Source organism: Lepus europaeus, chromosome 14 (assembly GCF_033115175.1).
Source record: "Lepus europaeus isolate LE1 chromosome 14, mLepTim1.pri, whole genome shotgun sequence".
NCBI lineage: Eukaryota > Metazoa > Chordata > Mammalia > Lagomorpha > Leporidae > Lepus > Lepus europaeus.
Window position 1 is genome coordinate 92298451 of NC_084840.1, and position 19108 is coordinate 92317558.

The following is a 19108-nucleotide window of genomic DNA, read 5'->3' on the forward strand; positions in this document are numbered from 1 at the left end:
GATGAACTCCTGGAGACTGAGTGGATTAGCATGACAACAACTAAGTTCTGGAAGCCAAGGTCTCGAGAAGACCCCTACCCTTTTACAGGTCTACTTCCAAAACTACAGGTTCTCAAAGTAAAGAAGCCAACAAAGACACTCCCAGGGCTGCAGGGGACAGGAAAGAGTGAAATCAAGTCAAACTGATCTTTGTGAGGCTCTCCAGGAAGAAACACCTTACCAAAGCCTTATCTAACCTGGGGAAAGAGCACGCCCAGCCTTCCAGCCTCACCTAAAGGAGAGAAGGCAGGCACTGTCACAGACAGATTTACTCATCGCCACTGGGCTTCAACACACTACCTGCAGATTACAGGGGAGATAGCAGAAGGAAGCAACAGCACCCCAGGAGGGCGCTTGGAGAGGCACCCCAAACACAGGTAACTGGGGAATTTAAAGCTTCCAGCACCTATAACTACAGCAAACATTAAACATAAACTAGTACCTCACATCAAAGGTCTATTTTCTTCAGTTCTTGTCTCGGGTAGAACATACCTGCCCTCCAACCAAAAACTCAAAGCATACCAAGAGGCAAGCAAAAACACAGGCTGGAGAAACAAAGCAAGCATGAGAATCAAATTCAGATCTGTGGAGGTGGTGGAATTATCAGACAGGGAATTTAAAACCATTAGTCTTCCTATGTTAAGTGCTATAAAAGAAAAAACAGCAACACAAAAGAACAAATGAATAACATAAACGAAGAGATGAGAATCCCAGGATCAAAAAGAAACCAAAACACCAACGGAAAATGCCTTTGATGGCATCATCAGTGGACTGGTACGTGTCTGTGGGAAGAGTTGGTCAGCTTGAAGATATGCCAACAGAAACTTCCCAAACTGCAAGAACAAACACAAAAAAATAAAAAAAAAAAATAAGCATACAGTTCTATCAAACCTGAGCCACAAAAACTGAAAGATGAAGAGAAAATCTTAAAAGAAGCAGGAAGGAAAACGCCTCTCAGCTACAGAGGACCAAGGGTAAACAGTTAAGTCATATTCTCCAGAAGCTATGCAAAGACTGAAAGTGTTGAAACCAGTAAGATCACCAACCAGAATTCCAGATCCAAAGAAATTATACATCCAAATGAAGCAGAAATAAACACCTTCTTGAACAAACAAAACTGAAAGAATTCAGCACCCAGACATGCTTGAAAAAAAAAAATACTAACATTGTCAAGACAGCAATATTCCCCAAACTGAGGTGTACAAACTTCAGGCAATCCCTATGAGAATTCCAGTTGACTTCTTTGTAGAAATTGAAAAAGCCAATTCTAAAATTAAATGAAATTCAAAGGACTCAGACAAAAAACTCTTGAAAAAGAATAATAAAAAGTAGGACTAATACTTTCCAATTTTAAAACTTATTACAAAGAAGAGATACCAAGTCCGGCCTACTACAGACACAAGATCAATATAAGGATCAATGGAAGTGGGCGTTGTGGCACAGCAAGTTATGCTACCACTTGGGACACCCACATCCCATATGGGAATGCCTGGGATAGCGATCCACCTCCACTTCTGATCCAGCTTCCTGCACATGCAAACCCAGGGAGGCAGAAGGTAATGGTTCCAACACTTGGGTCCCAGCCAGCCATGTGGGAGACCCAGATGGAGTTTCAGGTCCTGGCATCAGCCTGGCTCAAACTCAGCTGCTGTTGTGGACATTCGGGGAGTGACCCAGTGGGTTGAAGATATCTCTCCCTCTTTCTCTGTCACTCTGCCTTTCAAAAGCAAAACAGAACACTGTACAATAACTCTATTTTTAAGATTTATTATTTTTGTGAAAGGCATAGTTACAGTGAGAGAAGGAAAGACACAAAGAAAAAGAAAGAGCTCTTCCAGGCCGGCGCCGTGGCTCAATAGGCTAATCCTCTGCCTTGCGGCGCCGGCACACCGGGTTCTAGTCCCAGTCGGGGCACCGGATTCTGTCCCGGTTGCCCCTCTTCCAGGCCAGCTCTCTGCTGTGGCCCGGGAGTGCGGTGGAGGATGGCCCAAGTGCTTGGGCCCTGCACCCCATGGGAGACCAGGAGAAGCACCTGGCTCCTGCCATCGGATCAGCGCGGTGCGCCGGCCGCAGCGTGCCAACCGCGGCGGCCATTGGAGGGTGAACCAACGGCAAAGGAAGACCTTTCTCTCTGTCTCTCTCTCTCACTGTCCACTCTGCCTGTCAAAAAAACTAAAAAAAAAAAGAAAGAGCTCTTCCATCTACTGATTCACTCGCCAAATAGCTGCAATGGCTGGGGATGGGCCAGGCCGCAGCCAGGAGCCTAGATCTCAATCTGGGTCTCTGAGAGTGGCAGGGGTCCAGTGCACCTGGGCCATCCTCTGCTGCTTTCCCAGGCGCATTAGCAGGGAGCTGGATCGGAAATGGAACAGGATGCAGATGTCACAGGCATTGGCTTGCCAAGCCGCACCACAACGCGGACCCCGAGCTAACAACCCTGACACCCCTCTCAGTACAGGGACGCAGGAGGCCCAAGGGGAGGGCTCTTCTCTGCCCCCTCCAGCCTCTGGTGGGTGAGTGGCCTGCCCCGGCTGAGGGGCGCTCTTACCTTCAAGGCTAGCATCTTCAAAGCTCCGCTACACTCTCTATGCGGGGCCTCTGCCTCTCCCCCAGAATTCCTGTGCTCCACGTAAGGCCCAGGCCAACCGCCCCCGCCACGAACCTTAACTTCATCACACCTGCAAAGGTCCCTTCTCACTGTGCGGCTTCCAGAGATGAGACTTGATGTCTTTAGTGGATACTGCTCAGCCTGCTGCGAAAGCTAAGATAATTTTGACAAGAACATAAAGCCAGAGGAATCGGTCTGCCTATAGCTACAGTAGTTAAGGCTGCATGAAATTAAAGGGTGTAGATGAATGAAACGTAATAGGGAATCCACAAAAATACATCTGACTGATTTCTGACAAAGGGCTAACAGCAGTTGACTGCAGGAAAGAGAGCTTTTTCAATAAATTATACTGTAACGATCAGCTATCCATGGGTTAAAAAAAAACCTTTATCTAAATATCCCATTTTATATAAAAATTAAACTCAAAACAGATCACAAATTCAAATGTCAACATAAAACAATATATTGACTTCTGGGGGGGGGGGGACACAGAAGGAAATATTGAGAATCTAGGGTTTCTATGATGACTAATTTTATGTGTCCACCTGACTAAGCCATAGTGCCTACATATATGTCAAATATTCTTCTGGATGCTTCTGTGAGGACATTTTGGGATGAGATTAACATTTTAAAAAGTGGACTCTGAGCAAAACAGATTGCTCCCCATAACGTGGGTGGGCCTCACCCCATCAGGCGAAGACGAGCATCAAACACAGGCCTGGCCTCCGCCAAGCAAGGGGCACTCCTGCAGCGCTGCCTTCTGACTGGAAGACGCCAGGCCGCCCCGCAGACCCTGGCCTGGGAGGCCTCAGGTGGTGTGAGCCTAACGCTGACACTAATTCCCTCTCCCACCCCTCGTTTACATGTCTGCACATCCCAGTGGTTCTGCTTCCCCAAGAGGGCTCACTCAGTTACACCAGAAGTTCTTAGGCTTGGCACAAGGGAAAATGGACCCTTTTATAGAAGGAAAAATGGATAAATTGGACTTCATCAAAATTAAAAACTCTTGTACTGCAAGAGAGCCTAAAAGGTAAAGATAAGCTACACACTGGGAGCAAACCATGCATGTGACAAATGGCCAGGATCTAGAGCATAAACAACTCTGAAAACTCAAGTGCAAGACACAAACAGTCCATTACAAATTGGACAGAAGACATGAAACATGTCAGTGAGGAGGATACAACTGACAACAAATCAGCATTAACAGGTGCTGGGGAAACGCAAACTAACTTCACAATGCGCCGTGATCGCACACCTGTCAACATGGCTAAAGCCAAAAAACTGCGAACCTGCCAGTGCTGGTGAGCACAGACACTGCATCACACCCACAGGTGCCTGGTGTGAACGTGAAACGTGTGAAACGTGTGAAATGGAGCTCAGACACTCACAAAACAGCCTGGCAGCTTAAAAACTACACACGCCACTGGCAATTACACCTGTGGGCATTTATCTCACACAAACAGAAACTTACATTCACCAAGAAATCCTGCACAGAACTGTTTATGGCAGCTTTTTCGCAACAGTGAAAAACCGCAAACAGCCTAGATGTTCTGAGGGGTAAAATGCTAGACATGGTGGCACACTCATTCTACAGAATACTACCCCGCAGCCGAAGGGAACAAACTATGCACAAAGCAGTTTGGCCCAATCTCTGAGAACCACGCTGAATGAAAACACCAATCCCATAGGCTGTGTAGTGTACCATTCCATTTATGTAACATTCTGGAAATGACAAAATTCAGAAATAGAGATCAAATTAGTTCTCCTTATTGGGTAGCCAGGGTTCAGGAAGGATGGGGTGGGAGGGAAGTGGGTGTGGCTATAAAAGGGCAGCACCAAGATCCTCATGGTGACAGAAACACTGCCCCAGTGTTGACATCCTGACTAATATTACAGTACAGTTGTGTACGACATTTCCAGAGGGTACAGGGGATCGTTCCATGTTATTTGCTTATGGATCTACAATTATCTCAAAATGAAAAGTTCTACTAAAGAAGACGGATCGATAGAGATACAAGTCAGAAAAATGAAAATCGAGCAGAGACACAGCGGTTGGCGGCATGGATATCAACTGAGAAGGAGTTCAAGGCTGGTTACAGAGTGTATATGTAAAAATTCATGAAGCCACACATGCAAGATTACTACGATTCACAATTTGATTATATGCTACGTCTGGATTAAGAATTATTTAAAATTGCCATTGCATTAGTCCTGTTGCTATGATAACAGCACTGATTATGCGTAAACTTTTCTGAGCGCCTGCAAGTCCGTCCCCATGCCGCCAGGGGCCTCTCTAGCAGAAGCCGTCTAAGTGACACGGTGGAGTCAGAAGCCACACTAGAGGAGTCTCAGGAGCAAGAAATGAGGAAATGCAGGGAAGCAAATACAGACAGCTCTCTGCAGAGGATGCCAGTGGAGGGAAGGGGAACACAGCGAGACGCAGAGGGGCAGGCCGGAGTGAAGAAGAGCTTGATTAAACCTGAGTCAACGTAAATGTCGATACACAGGGAGTCCAAAGCCATCCAGACAGAACACTACCATCGCCAGCACCAGCTTCGTGAAAAAGCGGGGAGAGCAAAGACAAAGAGACTTGCCCTTTGATGGGACAGGCCAGGCCTGTGACGCACCAACGAGGAAGACGACCACTAGGAAGACAGGGTTCTTATAGGCACGACAGTGGAAATAATAACAATAAAAGCAGCAGATCTTATTGACTAAAAGGGTATTTCAAAATGTTGGTGGAAAAAAAAAAAAACAGAATGAAAAGGTAAGTTTATTCTGGTGCAAAAAAACTGAAAATTCATGCAAAATGTGTTCATAATACATGTTTTTCATCAGCTTTTTGAAGACCCCTCCTCCATGCGGATTTTGAAATTTTTTACACAACAGTAAATCTACGTTTGAATTCCACAAGCTCTGTGAGGTACCCTGCACTTACTGTGACTGCCAGCCCCCAATGGGCCCCCTCCTCCACCATCCTCAGGTTCTGATCTCACACTCCGGTGCAGCATCCTCCCACAGCGGGGAGGGCCGAAGCGCACGAGCAGCAGGACACAGCAGGCCAGGACTGTGTGTGTCCCAGGATGTGGGCATTGGGCAGTGCAGCTTCCACCTCTGCCTCCTCTGGGGAGGGCAGCCACGAAGAGGCCGGCTATGTGAATGAGCTCAGAAGCAGCTCTCCTGGCCCAGCCACGCTCCGTCAGACTGCAACCCATGAGACACCCCAGGCTTCTCAGGACACCCAACCAAGCTGCCTCTGATGGAGTGACCGCAGAAACTGGGAGATAATTACTGTTTACCACTTGAAGCCACCAGATGTGGAGGTAATTAAGCGGCAATAGCTACCTACTGCACTTATTATGGGCCTCAACGGCCTGTGATCCCTGTGCAGAGGAAGAAAATGAGCCACATGGAGGTTAAGTAATTGTCCCCAGTTACCACACAGCTAGCAAGTGTATGACTCGACTCAAATCTAAAGCCAGCCCTGTTAACTACGGTGCAAAAAGCATGCTCCCCAAAGCCAAAGGCGTTCCCACGCCACAGCTTTTATTCTGGCGGTGAGGCAGAAGGCAGGACTATCTGCTCAGAGCAGGTAAAACACGTGAAAAAACTAAACGGACCAGGTTTCACACAGTTGCCCTGCAGAGCTGGAAACAGGGCTGGCTTGGGAAATCCAGGAGGACTTCCTGCAACAGTGTTAAGCCCCCAGGAGAGGTCAGGAGCCATGAACCTCCAGTGCCGTGGACATGAGATGGCAAGCAGGAAGAGGGCACGGGACTGCGGGCGTATGTCACTGTCCAACGTAACGTGAAGTAGGAAGCGGTGGTGATGGCTGGAAGGAACAGAAGACACGCGTGCTTCCAAGGCCCGTCGGGTGCACAAGGAACCAGAAGCACCACGTACTCTGTGTCTGAGCATCACATAGACTGAAGAAAGGCCCACGGTGCAACTCTGCGGAGCCACCTTGATCACAAGCAAACACCAGAAGTTTCTCTAGACAATCTCCCCTTCCCCCTAATTCCATCCCCAAATGTTACAAATTACAGCCCACGGAAAGAACGTCCTTGCACGGCATTCAGACCACACCTACGACCAGCCTCACGGCTATTCATAGCCTTAACCTGATGAGGAATCTGACAACAGAGCTTGAGGCCAAAAAGTCACTGATTATTAAACTCACTTAAAATGGGAAATTTCCAAATATGTTCAAGTTTGTATTTCACACTTTTTTTTTTTTTTTTTTTTGACAGGGAGAGCTACAGAGAGAGAGAGACAGAGAGAAAGGTCTTCCTTCCGTTGGTTCACCCCCTAGATGGCTGCTATGGCCGGCGCTGCACCAATCCGAAGCCAGGAGCCAGGTGATTCCTCCTGGTCTCCCGTGCAGGTGCAGGGCCCAAGCACTTGGGCCATCCTCCACTACCCTCCCGGGCCACAGCAGAGAGCTGGCCTGGAAGAGGAGCAACCAGGACAGAATCCGGCGCCCCGACCGGGACTAGAACCTGGGGTGCCGCCACTGCAGGCAGAGGATTAACCAAGTGAGCCACGGTGCCGGCCCCCCATACGATTTTTTTTAAAATGACTTCCCATCACTTGAGAAATAAACTGGCATAGATCTAATCTCAAAAGAAAGTTGCATAGTGAAAAAAATAATATAAAAAAATTATGGATGCAAAATTGTTTCTAGGCTAATAATTCAATGCCATCAATTCTGGATAATGACACTTCAGACACAAAAGCACATGAATGAAGATAAAGGGGCAGGAGTTTTTTTTTTTTTTTTTTTTTTTTTTTGGCACTCAAGGTTAATAAACAAGTTCCACAGAACAAATGTCAACAGTTTTGGTGACGTCTTTTCTCATCTATATACTATCACCCAGCAACTACTGCAAGCAAGTGCGAATGAGTACTGCCAGAACACAGCATAGCCTTTCCCAGTAAAGGAAAAGCCATCACTGCATAAATTAGTCCTTTCTGCTTCATGCGCAGTCAATATACAGAAAACCCGTCCACACCGATTTACAGTGCGCCAGTTCTGCAGGGTGCGAGAAGAATCACAAAAGCCACAACATGGCCCTCTACACAAGTTACGTCACCTATTGTCTAGCTCTAAATCAGGATAAGGCCCACGTGTCCTGAAAATCCTGAGCAACACGCAAGTCTTAACGCCTACAAAGACCTTAATAACGAGAAGAATCCATGACCGCGCTCTTATTAAGGTGGCGCAGGGCTTCATCTCGGTTTCCGCTTACCCTGATCTGCTCCGTGGAGCTGCTGCTCAGCTCGTCCCCAGACTCAGAGTCCTGATGGACCTTTTCCGAGCCTTCTCCTGCAGAATCACACGACTGCTCCTGGGAGAAGCTCGTTTTCTCCACGTCCAGGAACTCCGGACCGGGAAAGTGACCGAATAAGCGTGTCCTGTTCTGGCTGGGCACTTTAGGAGAGTGAGAGTCATTGGTGAACTTCCCGTTATTATGGGTCAGGTCCAGGCTGAGGTTGAGGGTCTGACCTGGATTGTAACTGGGTCCGAAATTCTGATTGGCATCCCGAATGAGACCGGTTCCTTGGACGGACGCCGGCTTTCCGAAGCTCGAGAGCTCGGGCAGCCTGTTCACATTTTCTGTCGACCTCTGCAGAGGCAGACTCTGTATCATCTTTACGGAATTGCTGGGCAGTCCCACCAGCGGCTTAACGGGCGGCATCAGAGCTTTCCGTGTGACCTCCTTCACGTACTGGGCTGGCACATAGAAGGCTTTGGCGCTCTCATCCGGCTTGACCTGCCACCAGTCGTCGTTGGTCTTTTTCACCAACATATACCGCTCGCCCTGCTTGATCACGATCTTCCTGTCCTTCGCTTCATACTCATAGTCATATTCCACTTCAATATACACTTGTCCAGGAACCGGCTTCCCCCTGTCAGCCATGTTGACTCAGTGGGGTTCACCTCTCAGACAGGACGGTGTGCCACATTCTGGCTTTATGCGGCTCGCTGCACGGACGTAGCTATTTTATTTAAGGAAAGGAAGAGAATGCACAAAAAAGTAAATGTAATCTGGATTTGACATTTACTCACAAACAGCATACAGTTCAGGTTACCTTCAAATCTCAAACCTCCAAAAGTACACATGCGTCTGTCTAGCAGTGTATTAAAACACTTTCACTCTGGGGCCAGCACTGTGGCGCAGCAGGTTAAAGCCCTGGCCTGAAGCGCCGGCATCCCATATGGGCGCTGGTTCGAGTCCTGGCTGCTCCTGTTCCCATCCAGCTCTCTGCTATGGCCTGGGATAGCAGTAGAAGATGGCCAAAGTCCTTGGGCCCCTGCACCGACATGGGAGACCAGGAAGAGGCTTCTGACTCCTGGCTTCGGATCGGCACAGCTCCGGCCATTGCAGCCATCTGGGGAGTGAACCAGCAGATGAAAGACCTCTCTCTCTGTCTCTACCTCTCTCTGTAACTCTTTCAAATAAATTTAAAAAAAAAAAAAAAAAAACTAAAAAACAAACCACTTTGACTCCAACTAAGCTACACTGTTCAGTAACTTAGGACTGGAGCACACACCAAGTAGTAAGATGCACTAGGTAGGAGCCTTTATGAAGTCAGACCTAAACAGTAACGCCACATTAGTATTTTACTCTTTATTTTCCAAAGGATCATGAAAATTATTACTGAGCTTAAATAACATTTTTAATTACCCAATTATACAAGTTTAATTTCCTAATTTAAGAAGAGCATTAAAATAAGGTAAAACACACACAGATAAAGGAAAAACTGCTAGTTTACTTGGTTTCCCTTTAGGTTGAACATCACAAATGCCAACAAATAACTATTCATTTGTAAACACTGAACAACCACTACCTTCTCTGATTCAAAGTCTATTTTTTTATAAAGATTTTATTTATTTATTTGAGAGGTAGAGTTACAGACAGTGAGAGGGAGAGAAAGAAAGCTCTTCCATCCATTGGTTCACTTCCCAAATGGCTGCAATGGCTGGAGTGCGCCAATCTGAAGCCAGCAGCCAGGTGCTTCTTCCTGGTCTCCCACATGGATGTAGGGGCCCAAAGACTTGGGCCATCTTCTACTGGTTTCCCAGGCTACAGCAGAGAGCTGGATTGGAAAAGGAGCAGCCAGGACTAGAACTGGTGCCGATATGGGATGCCAGCACCGCAGGTGGAGGATTAACATACTGCACCATGGCGCCGGCCCCTCAAAGTCTATTAAAGACAGCCCTAGAGAAGGACATTGTAGCACAGCAGGTTAAACCACCACTTGGGACGTGCATCTCCCCTATCAAAGTGCCTGGGTTGGAGTCCTGGCTCCTCTACTCTCCCAATCCAGCTTCCTAATAATATGTGGGGGGTGGGGGGGTGGATACAGGAAATGATAGCCCAAATATTTGAGTTCCTGCCACACACGTGGAAGACTCTCTGCTTCAGCCTGACCCAGCCCTGGCTGTTGCAGGCATTTGAGGAGTAAACTAGAGGATGAAAGAGATTCGTTCATTCTCTCTCTCTCTCTCTCTCTCTCTCTCTCTCTCTCCTCTGACTCCCTTGTGTGTGTCTCCCTCTGCCACTCTGCCTTTCAAATAAATAATAAAACTTTTTTTTTAAAGTCTCTAGATTGGTTTGGGAATCCAGCATTCATTTTGATTCCTACACTAATCCCAGGATATTTTAGTACCTCAAAGAGTACAGCCCTCAAACTTCAAAATGATCACAGCACCCTGAGAGTGCTACAACGTGAGTCACCCTCCCACTGCTGAGGGTGAGCTGTGTTCCCCAAAGAGACATGCAAGTCTTAGCCCTGGGGCCTTTGGCTGTGGCTGCATTTGGAATAGGCTTTCTGGATGGAATCCTGTTAAGGTGAGATTAGACTTGATTATGGTGTCATTATTTGCAGCGGCAAATTTGGAGCCACAGAGCACAGAGAGGGAGGAAGACCATGTGAAGACAGAGGAAGAGACTGCAATGAAACAGCCACAAGTCGAAGAACTCCAAGCCAGGGATTGACAGCAACCACAGAAGAAACGAAGTGCCAAGGAAGGATTCTCCCCGGGGGCCTTCAGAGGGAATATGGGTCTGCCAACACCTTGGGATTGGACGTGTAGCCTCCAGAACTGTGAGAAAATACCTTTCTACTTTAAAAAAAAAAAGTTATTTATTTGAAAGGCGATTACAGTGAAAGAGGGAAAGATCTTCCATCCACAGCTGACTCCCATTGGCCACTGACCCAGGCCAAAACCAGAAGCCTAGAACTCTATCCAGGTTGCAGAGGCCTGAGTTCTTGGGCCATCTTCCACTGCTTTTCCAGGTGCACTAGCAGGGAGCTGGATAGGAAGCAGAGACACTAGAATGTGAACCAGTGCTCATGTGATGCCAGCATCGTAAGTCAGCCTGTGGGTCACTGGGTCAGCTCCAAGTTTCTGCTATTTTAAGCCACCTTTTTTGTGGTCCAGGTTGAATATCCCTAATATGAAAATCTCAAATGCTCCAAAATCTGAAACTTTTTAAAAAATTTCCTTATACTTCCTGATGTGGGCAAACTGCTAGCACTCAAGTGGATGCAATGCTAAAGCAAACTGAAAAACTGGGTAAGCTGCAGGTTCCATGAGAACCTGCCAGTTCCCCCTGCTCCTAGGCACTGAGCGCTCAGAGATGCTCTGTAGCTACCACTCTGCACAGACAACAGTCTTCTCTGTGGTAGGTAAGGTCCATTAAACCCAGGCAGCAAAGAAATTAGCTACTGATAAAATTTCAGGAACCAAAAGTACTTTCTACATAAACTATCTGAATCACAAATGTAATAGAGTAACATTGCTTCTAAAAAAACAAAAAACTTACCTTAGGAGACCGATATCCTGTGTTACATTTAAACCTACAAAACAAAAAGAAAAAAAAAAGTTCATTAATTTTAACCAGGGGTGCTTAACTTAAGGAAGACTAAGAATTTAATGCAGCTCACAGTTTTAGAAGTGTAACTTTTTTTCTGGAACAGCCATAAGGAATGGATGGCAGTTTTATACGTTTTTGTGTTGGGCACCACCCTTCAACCATGTATAAGCACTGTCCTGAGAGCCGCTAAGGACTGCTTTACCACAGCCCTCTCATTTCCAGGCTCAAACTCACTTCTGTCCCTTACTTTAAAGAAAAAAAAAAAAAAAAAAGATTTATTTATTGGGTCGGTGCAAGTCCTGGCTGCTCTACTTCCGATCTAGCTCTCCACTATGGCCTGGGAAAGCAGCGGAGGATGGCTCAAGTCCTTGGGCCCCTGCACCCCTGTGGGAGACCGGGGAGAAGCTCTTGGCTCCTGGCTTCAGATCAGTCCAGCTCTGGCTGCTGTAGCCATTTGGGGAGTAAACCAGCAAATTGAACACTTTTCTCTTTTTTTTTTTTTTCCTCTCTCTCTGCCTCTCTATAACTCTGCCTTTCAAATAAATAAATAAATCTTTTTAAAACAAGATTTTTTTAAAAAAAGAATAGTTTATTTAGGGGCTGGCACTGTGGCATAGTAGGTTCAGCCTCCACCTGTAATGCTGGCATTCCATATGGACACCAGTTTGAATCCCAACTACTCTGCTTTCGATTCAACTCTCTACTAACGGCCTGGGAAAGCAGTAGAAGATGGCCCAAGTCCTTGGGCCCCTATACCCAAGTAGGAAACCCAGAAGAGGCTCCTGGCTTATGCCTGGCCCAATCTTGGCCATTGCAGCTATTTGGGGAGTGAAACAGTGGGTGGAAGACCTCTCTGTCTGTAACTCTGCCTCTCAAAAAAATAAGCAAATCTTTAAAAAAAAAAAAAAAGATTTGCTTATTTATTTGACAGAGAGAGGAAAAGAGAACCCACACCTCATTAATGAAGTGTCTGGATTGAGTCCCGATTCCACTTCCAAGTTCAGCTTCCTGTAATGCAGACCCTGAGACGTCGTGGTGATGGCTCAAGCCCTGGGCTCCTGACCACCCATGTGGGAACCCTGGATGGGGTTCACAACGCCCAGCTTGGGTGGCGGCCCAGCCCCAGTTGTTGCAGACATCTGGGGAGTGAACCAGTAGATGGGCGCTCTCTGCTATCTCTTTGTAAAATACATAAACAAATAAATGAATGATTAGGAGTTCTAGCACGTTCCCTGCAGATGACTTACTAATTAGAAAAAGGGGAATAGACCTTTATAATGGAGAGATCTGAGGCGGTTCGAAGGTGCGAACTCAGCAACACTAACAGTGAGACAACCGGATGATGTGTGCTTCACAGTATGAGACAACAACACACACACACGCCCGCCCACGCTGCATTCTAGTCAAAAAGCATGCTTCACCGCCAGCAATTAGGAAGTAAACAAATCCAGAATGTGAGCGACTCCAGCAGACAAGACTTGAGTTCTTCAAAAAAAAAAAAAATTCACGAAAAATAAAAAAGGGAGATTCTTCTAGATTAAAAAAGGTTACCGGCACACTAGGAGCCAAATGTACCTGACTGTCTAAGAAGCACCAAAGCCTGCCATATTCAAAGTCGACTTCTCTCTGCACCTCGCCTTGCCCCGTGGGCTCCTCCCAGGGCCTTCTCACCGCCTTCCACACGCTCAGCCTCCACTTTCATGCGCTGCCTGGACGTTAGTCACTACGTGCGTTAGTCCCTCACCTCTGTCAATTCTTCTCCACAGCTCTCCAGATGCCGATCCTGAGACACAGTCGCGCACTGTGCAACAACAGTTCGTGCGGTGACAGACTGCCTACGGGACAGTGGTCCCGTAAGATGACAATGGCACTGAAAAAAATCCCTCTCGTTCGGCCTTGGGACGAGACGTGGGAGCACAACAGGTGTTTGTGGTGATGCTGGCGCAGACAAACCTACTGTGCTGCCACACGGGACATGAGCACTCCTGGCAATCATCAGCTATGCCACTGGGTCATGTGTGTGTCTCGCTACTTCTTAACCGCTATCTTAGAGTATGCTGTGTAACTGAAGGAACCCGTGCCTGTAAAACGGCACGCTGTGCTGTGACAGCCGCCTCTGGAGGCCACGCGGAGTGACTGACCTCCGCCACCTCGGTGTGTGTAGTGCGCTCTGTGAGGTCCACACAAGGACGAAATCACCTAAGGACGGATTCCCAGAACAAACCCCACCAGGAAGCAGCACATGGCTCTGCTTAGCCTTGGACACGCTGGATGTGTGGTTATCTTTTCTCCCCAGGGGGGCAGCTAGTTCCCAGAGGTTACACAGCTCAGGCATGCTATCACAGGCCAGACATTCAGGAAAGCACGAAGAGGAACACGCAGACTTCCACACTAGCGCAGAGACGCCGCGGGGCAGGAACAACAGTGGGCTAGGGGTCAGTCCAGGTTCCACTTCTCTGACCACCAGGCTTCGGGACCACACCCTCCCAGGTGACTACAGCAGCAAGTATGAAGGAGGAGGTGTGCAGAAAGATAAGCAGGTCAGTTTCACTGAATTCCTCACAAGATGTGCACATCTTGCACATTGGGGGCAGAGAAGTAAAAGATGTGAGCAGGTGGGTGTGTGTGTGTGTGTGCATGTGCGAGGATATCTCTGTTCTTGTTGAAACATGAGGAAGAAGTTTCAGAGGCAATGAGGGCCGGCGCTGCGGCTCAATAGGCTAATCCTCCACCTGCGGCGCCAGCACCCCGGGTTCTAGTCCCGGTTGGGGTGCCGCATTCTGTCCCGGTTGCCCCTCTTCCAGGCCAGCTCTCTGCTGTAACCCAGGAGTGCAGTGGAGGATGGCCCAAGTGCTTGGGCCCTGCACCCGCATGGGAGACCGGGAGAAGCACCTGGCTCCTGGCTTCGGATCAGCGCGGTGCACCGGTCGTAGCGGCCATTGTGGGGTGAAGCAACGGAAAAGGAAGACCTTTCTCTCTCTCTCTCTCTCTCTCTCTCTCTCTCACTGTAGGGGGCAGGCAACAGAGAAGGAGTAGTCAAAAAAACACTGACACAGGAAAGATGATGAGACAGCAAGGCAAGAGATGGGCGGGGAGGGATATAATGGGAGAGAGAACAGGGGTGGAGACCAGAGTTCTGGCCCATACTGGGGTGGGAGCTAGGGAAGGAGGCTGGAAAGCAATGAAGAGAAAATATTAAAGATCATAAATATCCAAAAAGTCACAAGCAGCAACTACATATTATAATCCAAAGTCTAGGAAAAAGCTGAATAAAAAAGAAAAGTCTTATTAGAAATTATTGATCCAAAGAGAATTAAAATAATTATGGGACAGCTCTACATACATACATCTAAGTGGAAACTATCTGCAAGTCTATGAATGCTTTATTTTGAAGCATAAGTAGTAAAACAAAGGCTTATAGTTTTCATTGCAGTCTGTTTCATTCTCTGGTCTTCAAACCTCTGGCTTCTTCTGTGTAGATCAGACTGAACTCTGCCTGTCCTATCTCAGCCTCTTCGGCATTTTGGTTAGAATCTTGCTGATTCAACTGCAGTGCGCTCGGGGCGCAACACTCCTCTCTCTGTAATCTATTCTGTTCTCATCACCGCACTCCTCCTTCCACATTCAACCCACACACTTACAGACGCTAAACATCCAACCGCCAGCATATATATAAAACCCCTCTAGCTACTGCCCACTGCTACCTGCTGCTTTTCTCAGCAGGCTATGAAATATGCACGCAGGCTCTCCCTGCCTCCTACCAGCACTTTGTATTCCTCCCTCATTCCAACCACTTCTTCCTCATGTTTCAACAAGAACAGATATCCTCGCACATGCACACACACACACACACACCTGCTCACATCTTTTACTGCTCTGCCCCCAAGTCAGATGCAGAACCTTTATCATGCTATTTTATAATGAATGGCCTCCTCCTTCCCATCTGCCAATTTTTTACATTCTCTTTCCTGCATAACTACTAAGGAGCCTACAACAAATGATACAGCTCAGCAAATGCTATCTTCCTCCCCCAGGAAATCTGTTTTCAGCAGTTCCATCTCTCAGTAAGATATCCTCGCTAGGTAGATCAAACAAAAGTAAACAGCGAGAAGAATAAATGTATTCATAATTAACAACTTTCCAGTTTATGGCAAACCAGATATGTACAATCTACTTAGCAATTCTAATACTGTGAACAATAAATTAGTAATATGGCCTAAAACATATAAGTAGTAAGCAACTTAAAAATATCCGGTTAGGCACTGATTCTTGGCACTAAGGCCTCCAAGCAGTTTTAGAAATACTTGTTTAAACCCTATAGAGGCCTCTGGAAAAGAAATAAGTAAACTTAAGGAGCACAACACAAAGCAAAAAAAACAATTCCAGCAAAGGCTCCAGCAGAAGAAATTATTCCACCACATTATTTTGTGAGTTGTACACTTAAATCATGGCCCATTTTTTGAGCACTTACAAATTTTTCTAAATGCCTGACTCCTGTCTCCTAAAAATAAACAGATACACAATCTAGGATTAAAGAAGGGAAGGAAGGGGGTAGGGCTTTTGGTACAATGGCTAACACACAGTTTGAGACTCCTGCATCCCATATCCAAGTGCCTGGTTCCAGTCCTGGCTATGCCACTTTCAATCCAACTTCCTGCTAATGTACATACTGAGAGGCAGCAGGGGATGGCTCAAGTCCTTGGGTCCCTGCCACCACATGGGAGACCCAGACTGTTCCAGGCTCCCGACTTCTATCTGGCCCAGCCCTAGCTGTTGTAAGCATTTGGGAGGTGAATGAACCAGCAGACGGGAGATCTTTCTCTATCTGTCTCTTGTCTCTCCCTGCCTTTCAAATAAAGTGAAAAATAAATAAATAAAAATTTTTAAAAAGAAAGAGGGAAAGAAAATATCGGGAAAAGGGGGGAAATATTATAAATCATTTGGGCCAGGAAGAAATAGCAAAAATAGGATACAGGAAATAACGGGTAACTGGAAAGCACTAGAGAATACAGTTAAGGGTAAACTGGTAGAGGAAATTCGAAACCAAGATTTAAATCTGAAACAAGAATGAGGAAACAGCAAAGGAAGCATTTGGGGAAGCAAGCAGGGGTTTTAAGACAAATGGCATTCGCATGGGGTATTTTAGGAAAATCAGTACCATGAAATCTTAGTCAGAAACGCAGTGAATTTAATGACTTTTCTCAGACTGTCACAATAATGTAGAAAATATTCCAAATGAAAAAGGAAGAAATATGACATTGGCATTGGCAGTTTTTAGATACATGAAATTCACAATTCATGGAAAAAGAAACAAAGTCACACATTACGAAAATTTAAAACTTCCGCTCAGTGAAAGACACTGTTAGGAGAGCAAAAACACAAACTGCAGACAATGAGAAAACATTTGCAAAACACAAATCTGATTAAGGACTGTTCTTCAAAATATACAAAGAAACTCTTAAAACTCAACAAGAACCCAATTTTTAAGAGGGTTAAGAATCTAGACACTTCTCACACACACACAAACACAGGGATAGTAAGCAAACACCAAAAATACCGCTCCACACCACACCATGTCATGAGGGAACTTGGGCATCAGAACAACGAGATACCACGGCACACCTACTAGGAATGGCTCAAAGGAACAAAGCTGACACCACCAAATACTGCTGAGAACGCAGAAAAGGAACTCTCATTCATTGCTAGTGGAATGCAAAATGAAGCGGCCACGTGGGAAGACAGTCTAGCCGTTTCTTAGAGCTAAACATAGTCTTACCATATGATCTGGCAATCACACTCCGAGGTATTTACCCAAATGAGTCGAAAACTTATGTCCACACAGAGTCCTGCATGCAAATGTTTAAAGCAGCTTTATTCCTAATTGTCAGAAACTGGGAGCTACCAAGATGCCTTGCAACCAAAGAAGAAACCATGAGACATCCACCAAATGGATGTATTATTCAGAGATAACAAGAAACAAGGTATCGAACCACAAAATGACACACAGAAATTTTAAATATATAGCAGGGGGGTCTTCAAAATGCTCGTGGAAATGCATATTATGAAGAAACTGTGCCCAGGGTGCATCTAGTCTGTGTGCACGAGTGGGAGGTGGCAGGCCTCTGGCTGCGGCCTTCCCCACCCACAGTTCCGGCAACACATCTCTGGCCATGAAACTGTTTAGTACCCAGTCGGTGGGAGCCATGGCGACCCTGTGGCCATGGCCCAAAGTCTGCAGCAATGAGAATCTCAACCAAATTGCTGTGTCTTTGGGTGATTTCAACAAACTGAATGCAGAGGAAGGAAGGAAGCACGATTTTCCAGGGCTAAACAGAAGATTCCAGCAGAGTGCTGCTGACAAATCAGAATGAGGGGCGGGTGGGGAACCCAACAGAGTTCTGGTTTTGCTTAGTCTGGGTCATGGAGGAAGACCGATGCTGGAAAGAGGTGTCCTTCAGGAGTTATCACTGGCCCTGCAGCTAGGCAGGCAACTGGACTTCAAAAAGGAGTCAGTCCTATGAATCATCCACCTGTAAGCGACCAAGAATACAGAATGATATTTCCCAGTGTTTTTTTACACAACCTTGTGAGACAAAATGAAATGCAGAGGAAACCAGATGCAGTTCTCAAGAGACCTAACCAGTTAAACAGAAAAAATAGCATTCCAGCTAATTTTACCAAGAGTGGAAATAAATTAAGCCATCAGAAACATACTCGTCAGGCAACTTTCCTTTTCTGAACAGGCCTGAGGGTTCAGGCCCAGCTGAACACAGGGCACCTGCTAGATGACGTAGTAGCACAGAGAAGTCAGTGGCAGACTTCTCCCATGAATGGAGGAATTCTGACTGTATCGCTCGGCAATCTGTGCTGCTGCACCTTCATTCTTAACAAAACAGGAGCAGTAGGATGTAAAAAAAAGTTCCTAAAGGTGCCCCCCCTACAATCTGGCATAAACAGGGTTGGAAAACAGATAGGGATGACCATGAATGAGTGGTTTTGTGTGCCAAGGTAGTGCTAAGAGTCTCTGGATAGCTGTATTTTATGGTAAAATGCCAAAATGCAGCAAAATATTCCAGCCACCAATTACAACTTCGGTCACTTGAAACCTGACCTTTCAGTTAAAGCCTCTCTCTAAGCAGGTGTTGGGCTTCCCTGGAGTAAATAAGTAGTGTTGACTTTTCCTATAAAACAAAACAAAGCAACGTATTGCTTCAACTTCAATGTTCTCTCATGCTTCTTGAGTTACTTATTGGTTAATGCTAGCCATGGAAAACTATCAGTAACAGTTTCATGCTTATACCAAAGAATAAATCTGATCCTTAAGAGCTGATGTTTTCACAGTACTTCTACTGATATGGGATTATGGGCAGCCAGTTGCAGAATTTGAAAATAAACTCTGGTCTCTTCAGCTACTCAATGTTTCTCATAGAGGCCAAGGATCAGAGAGACAAAGCATGTTTGCAAGTATGGATGCTTGTATGTAATCCGGGGACAATATATTTTAGCCTGGTTTAGAATTACTGGCCACCTCCTTTAAAGCAAAGGAAGAACAAGTGAGCATGAGTCCGTTATCTTT

At 46.3% G+C, this 19108-nt stretch overlaps 1 protein-coding gene and 1 pseudogene across 3 annotated transcripts in view; one reads left to right on the forward strand and one right to left on the reverse strand.

The window, feature by feature from the left end:
* Positions 1 to 19108, reverse strand: part of ARHGAP12 (Rho GTPase activating protein 12) — a 128831-nt gene that overhangs the window by 92927 nt on the left and 16796 nt on the right. For all 3 annotated transcript variants that reach the window (XM_062211136.1, XM_062211134.1, XM_062211133.1), the window contains exons 2-3: positions 11482 to 11515; positions 7897 to 8647 (exon numbers count right to left, since the gene is read on the reverse strand). In XM_062211136.1, the coding sequence (XP_062067120.1) occupies positions 7897 to 8568 (672 nt within the window). In that variant the 5' untranslated portion in view covers positions 8569 to 8647; positions 11482 to 11515. The remainder of the gene's footprint in view (positions 1 to 7896; positions 8648 to 11481; positions 11516 to 19108) is intronic.
* Positions 17703 to 18544, forward strand: LOC133773515 (UAP56-interacting factor-like; annotated as a pseudogene).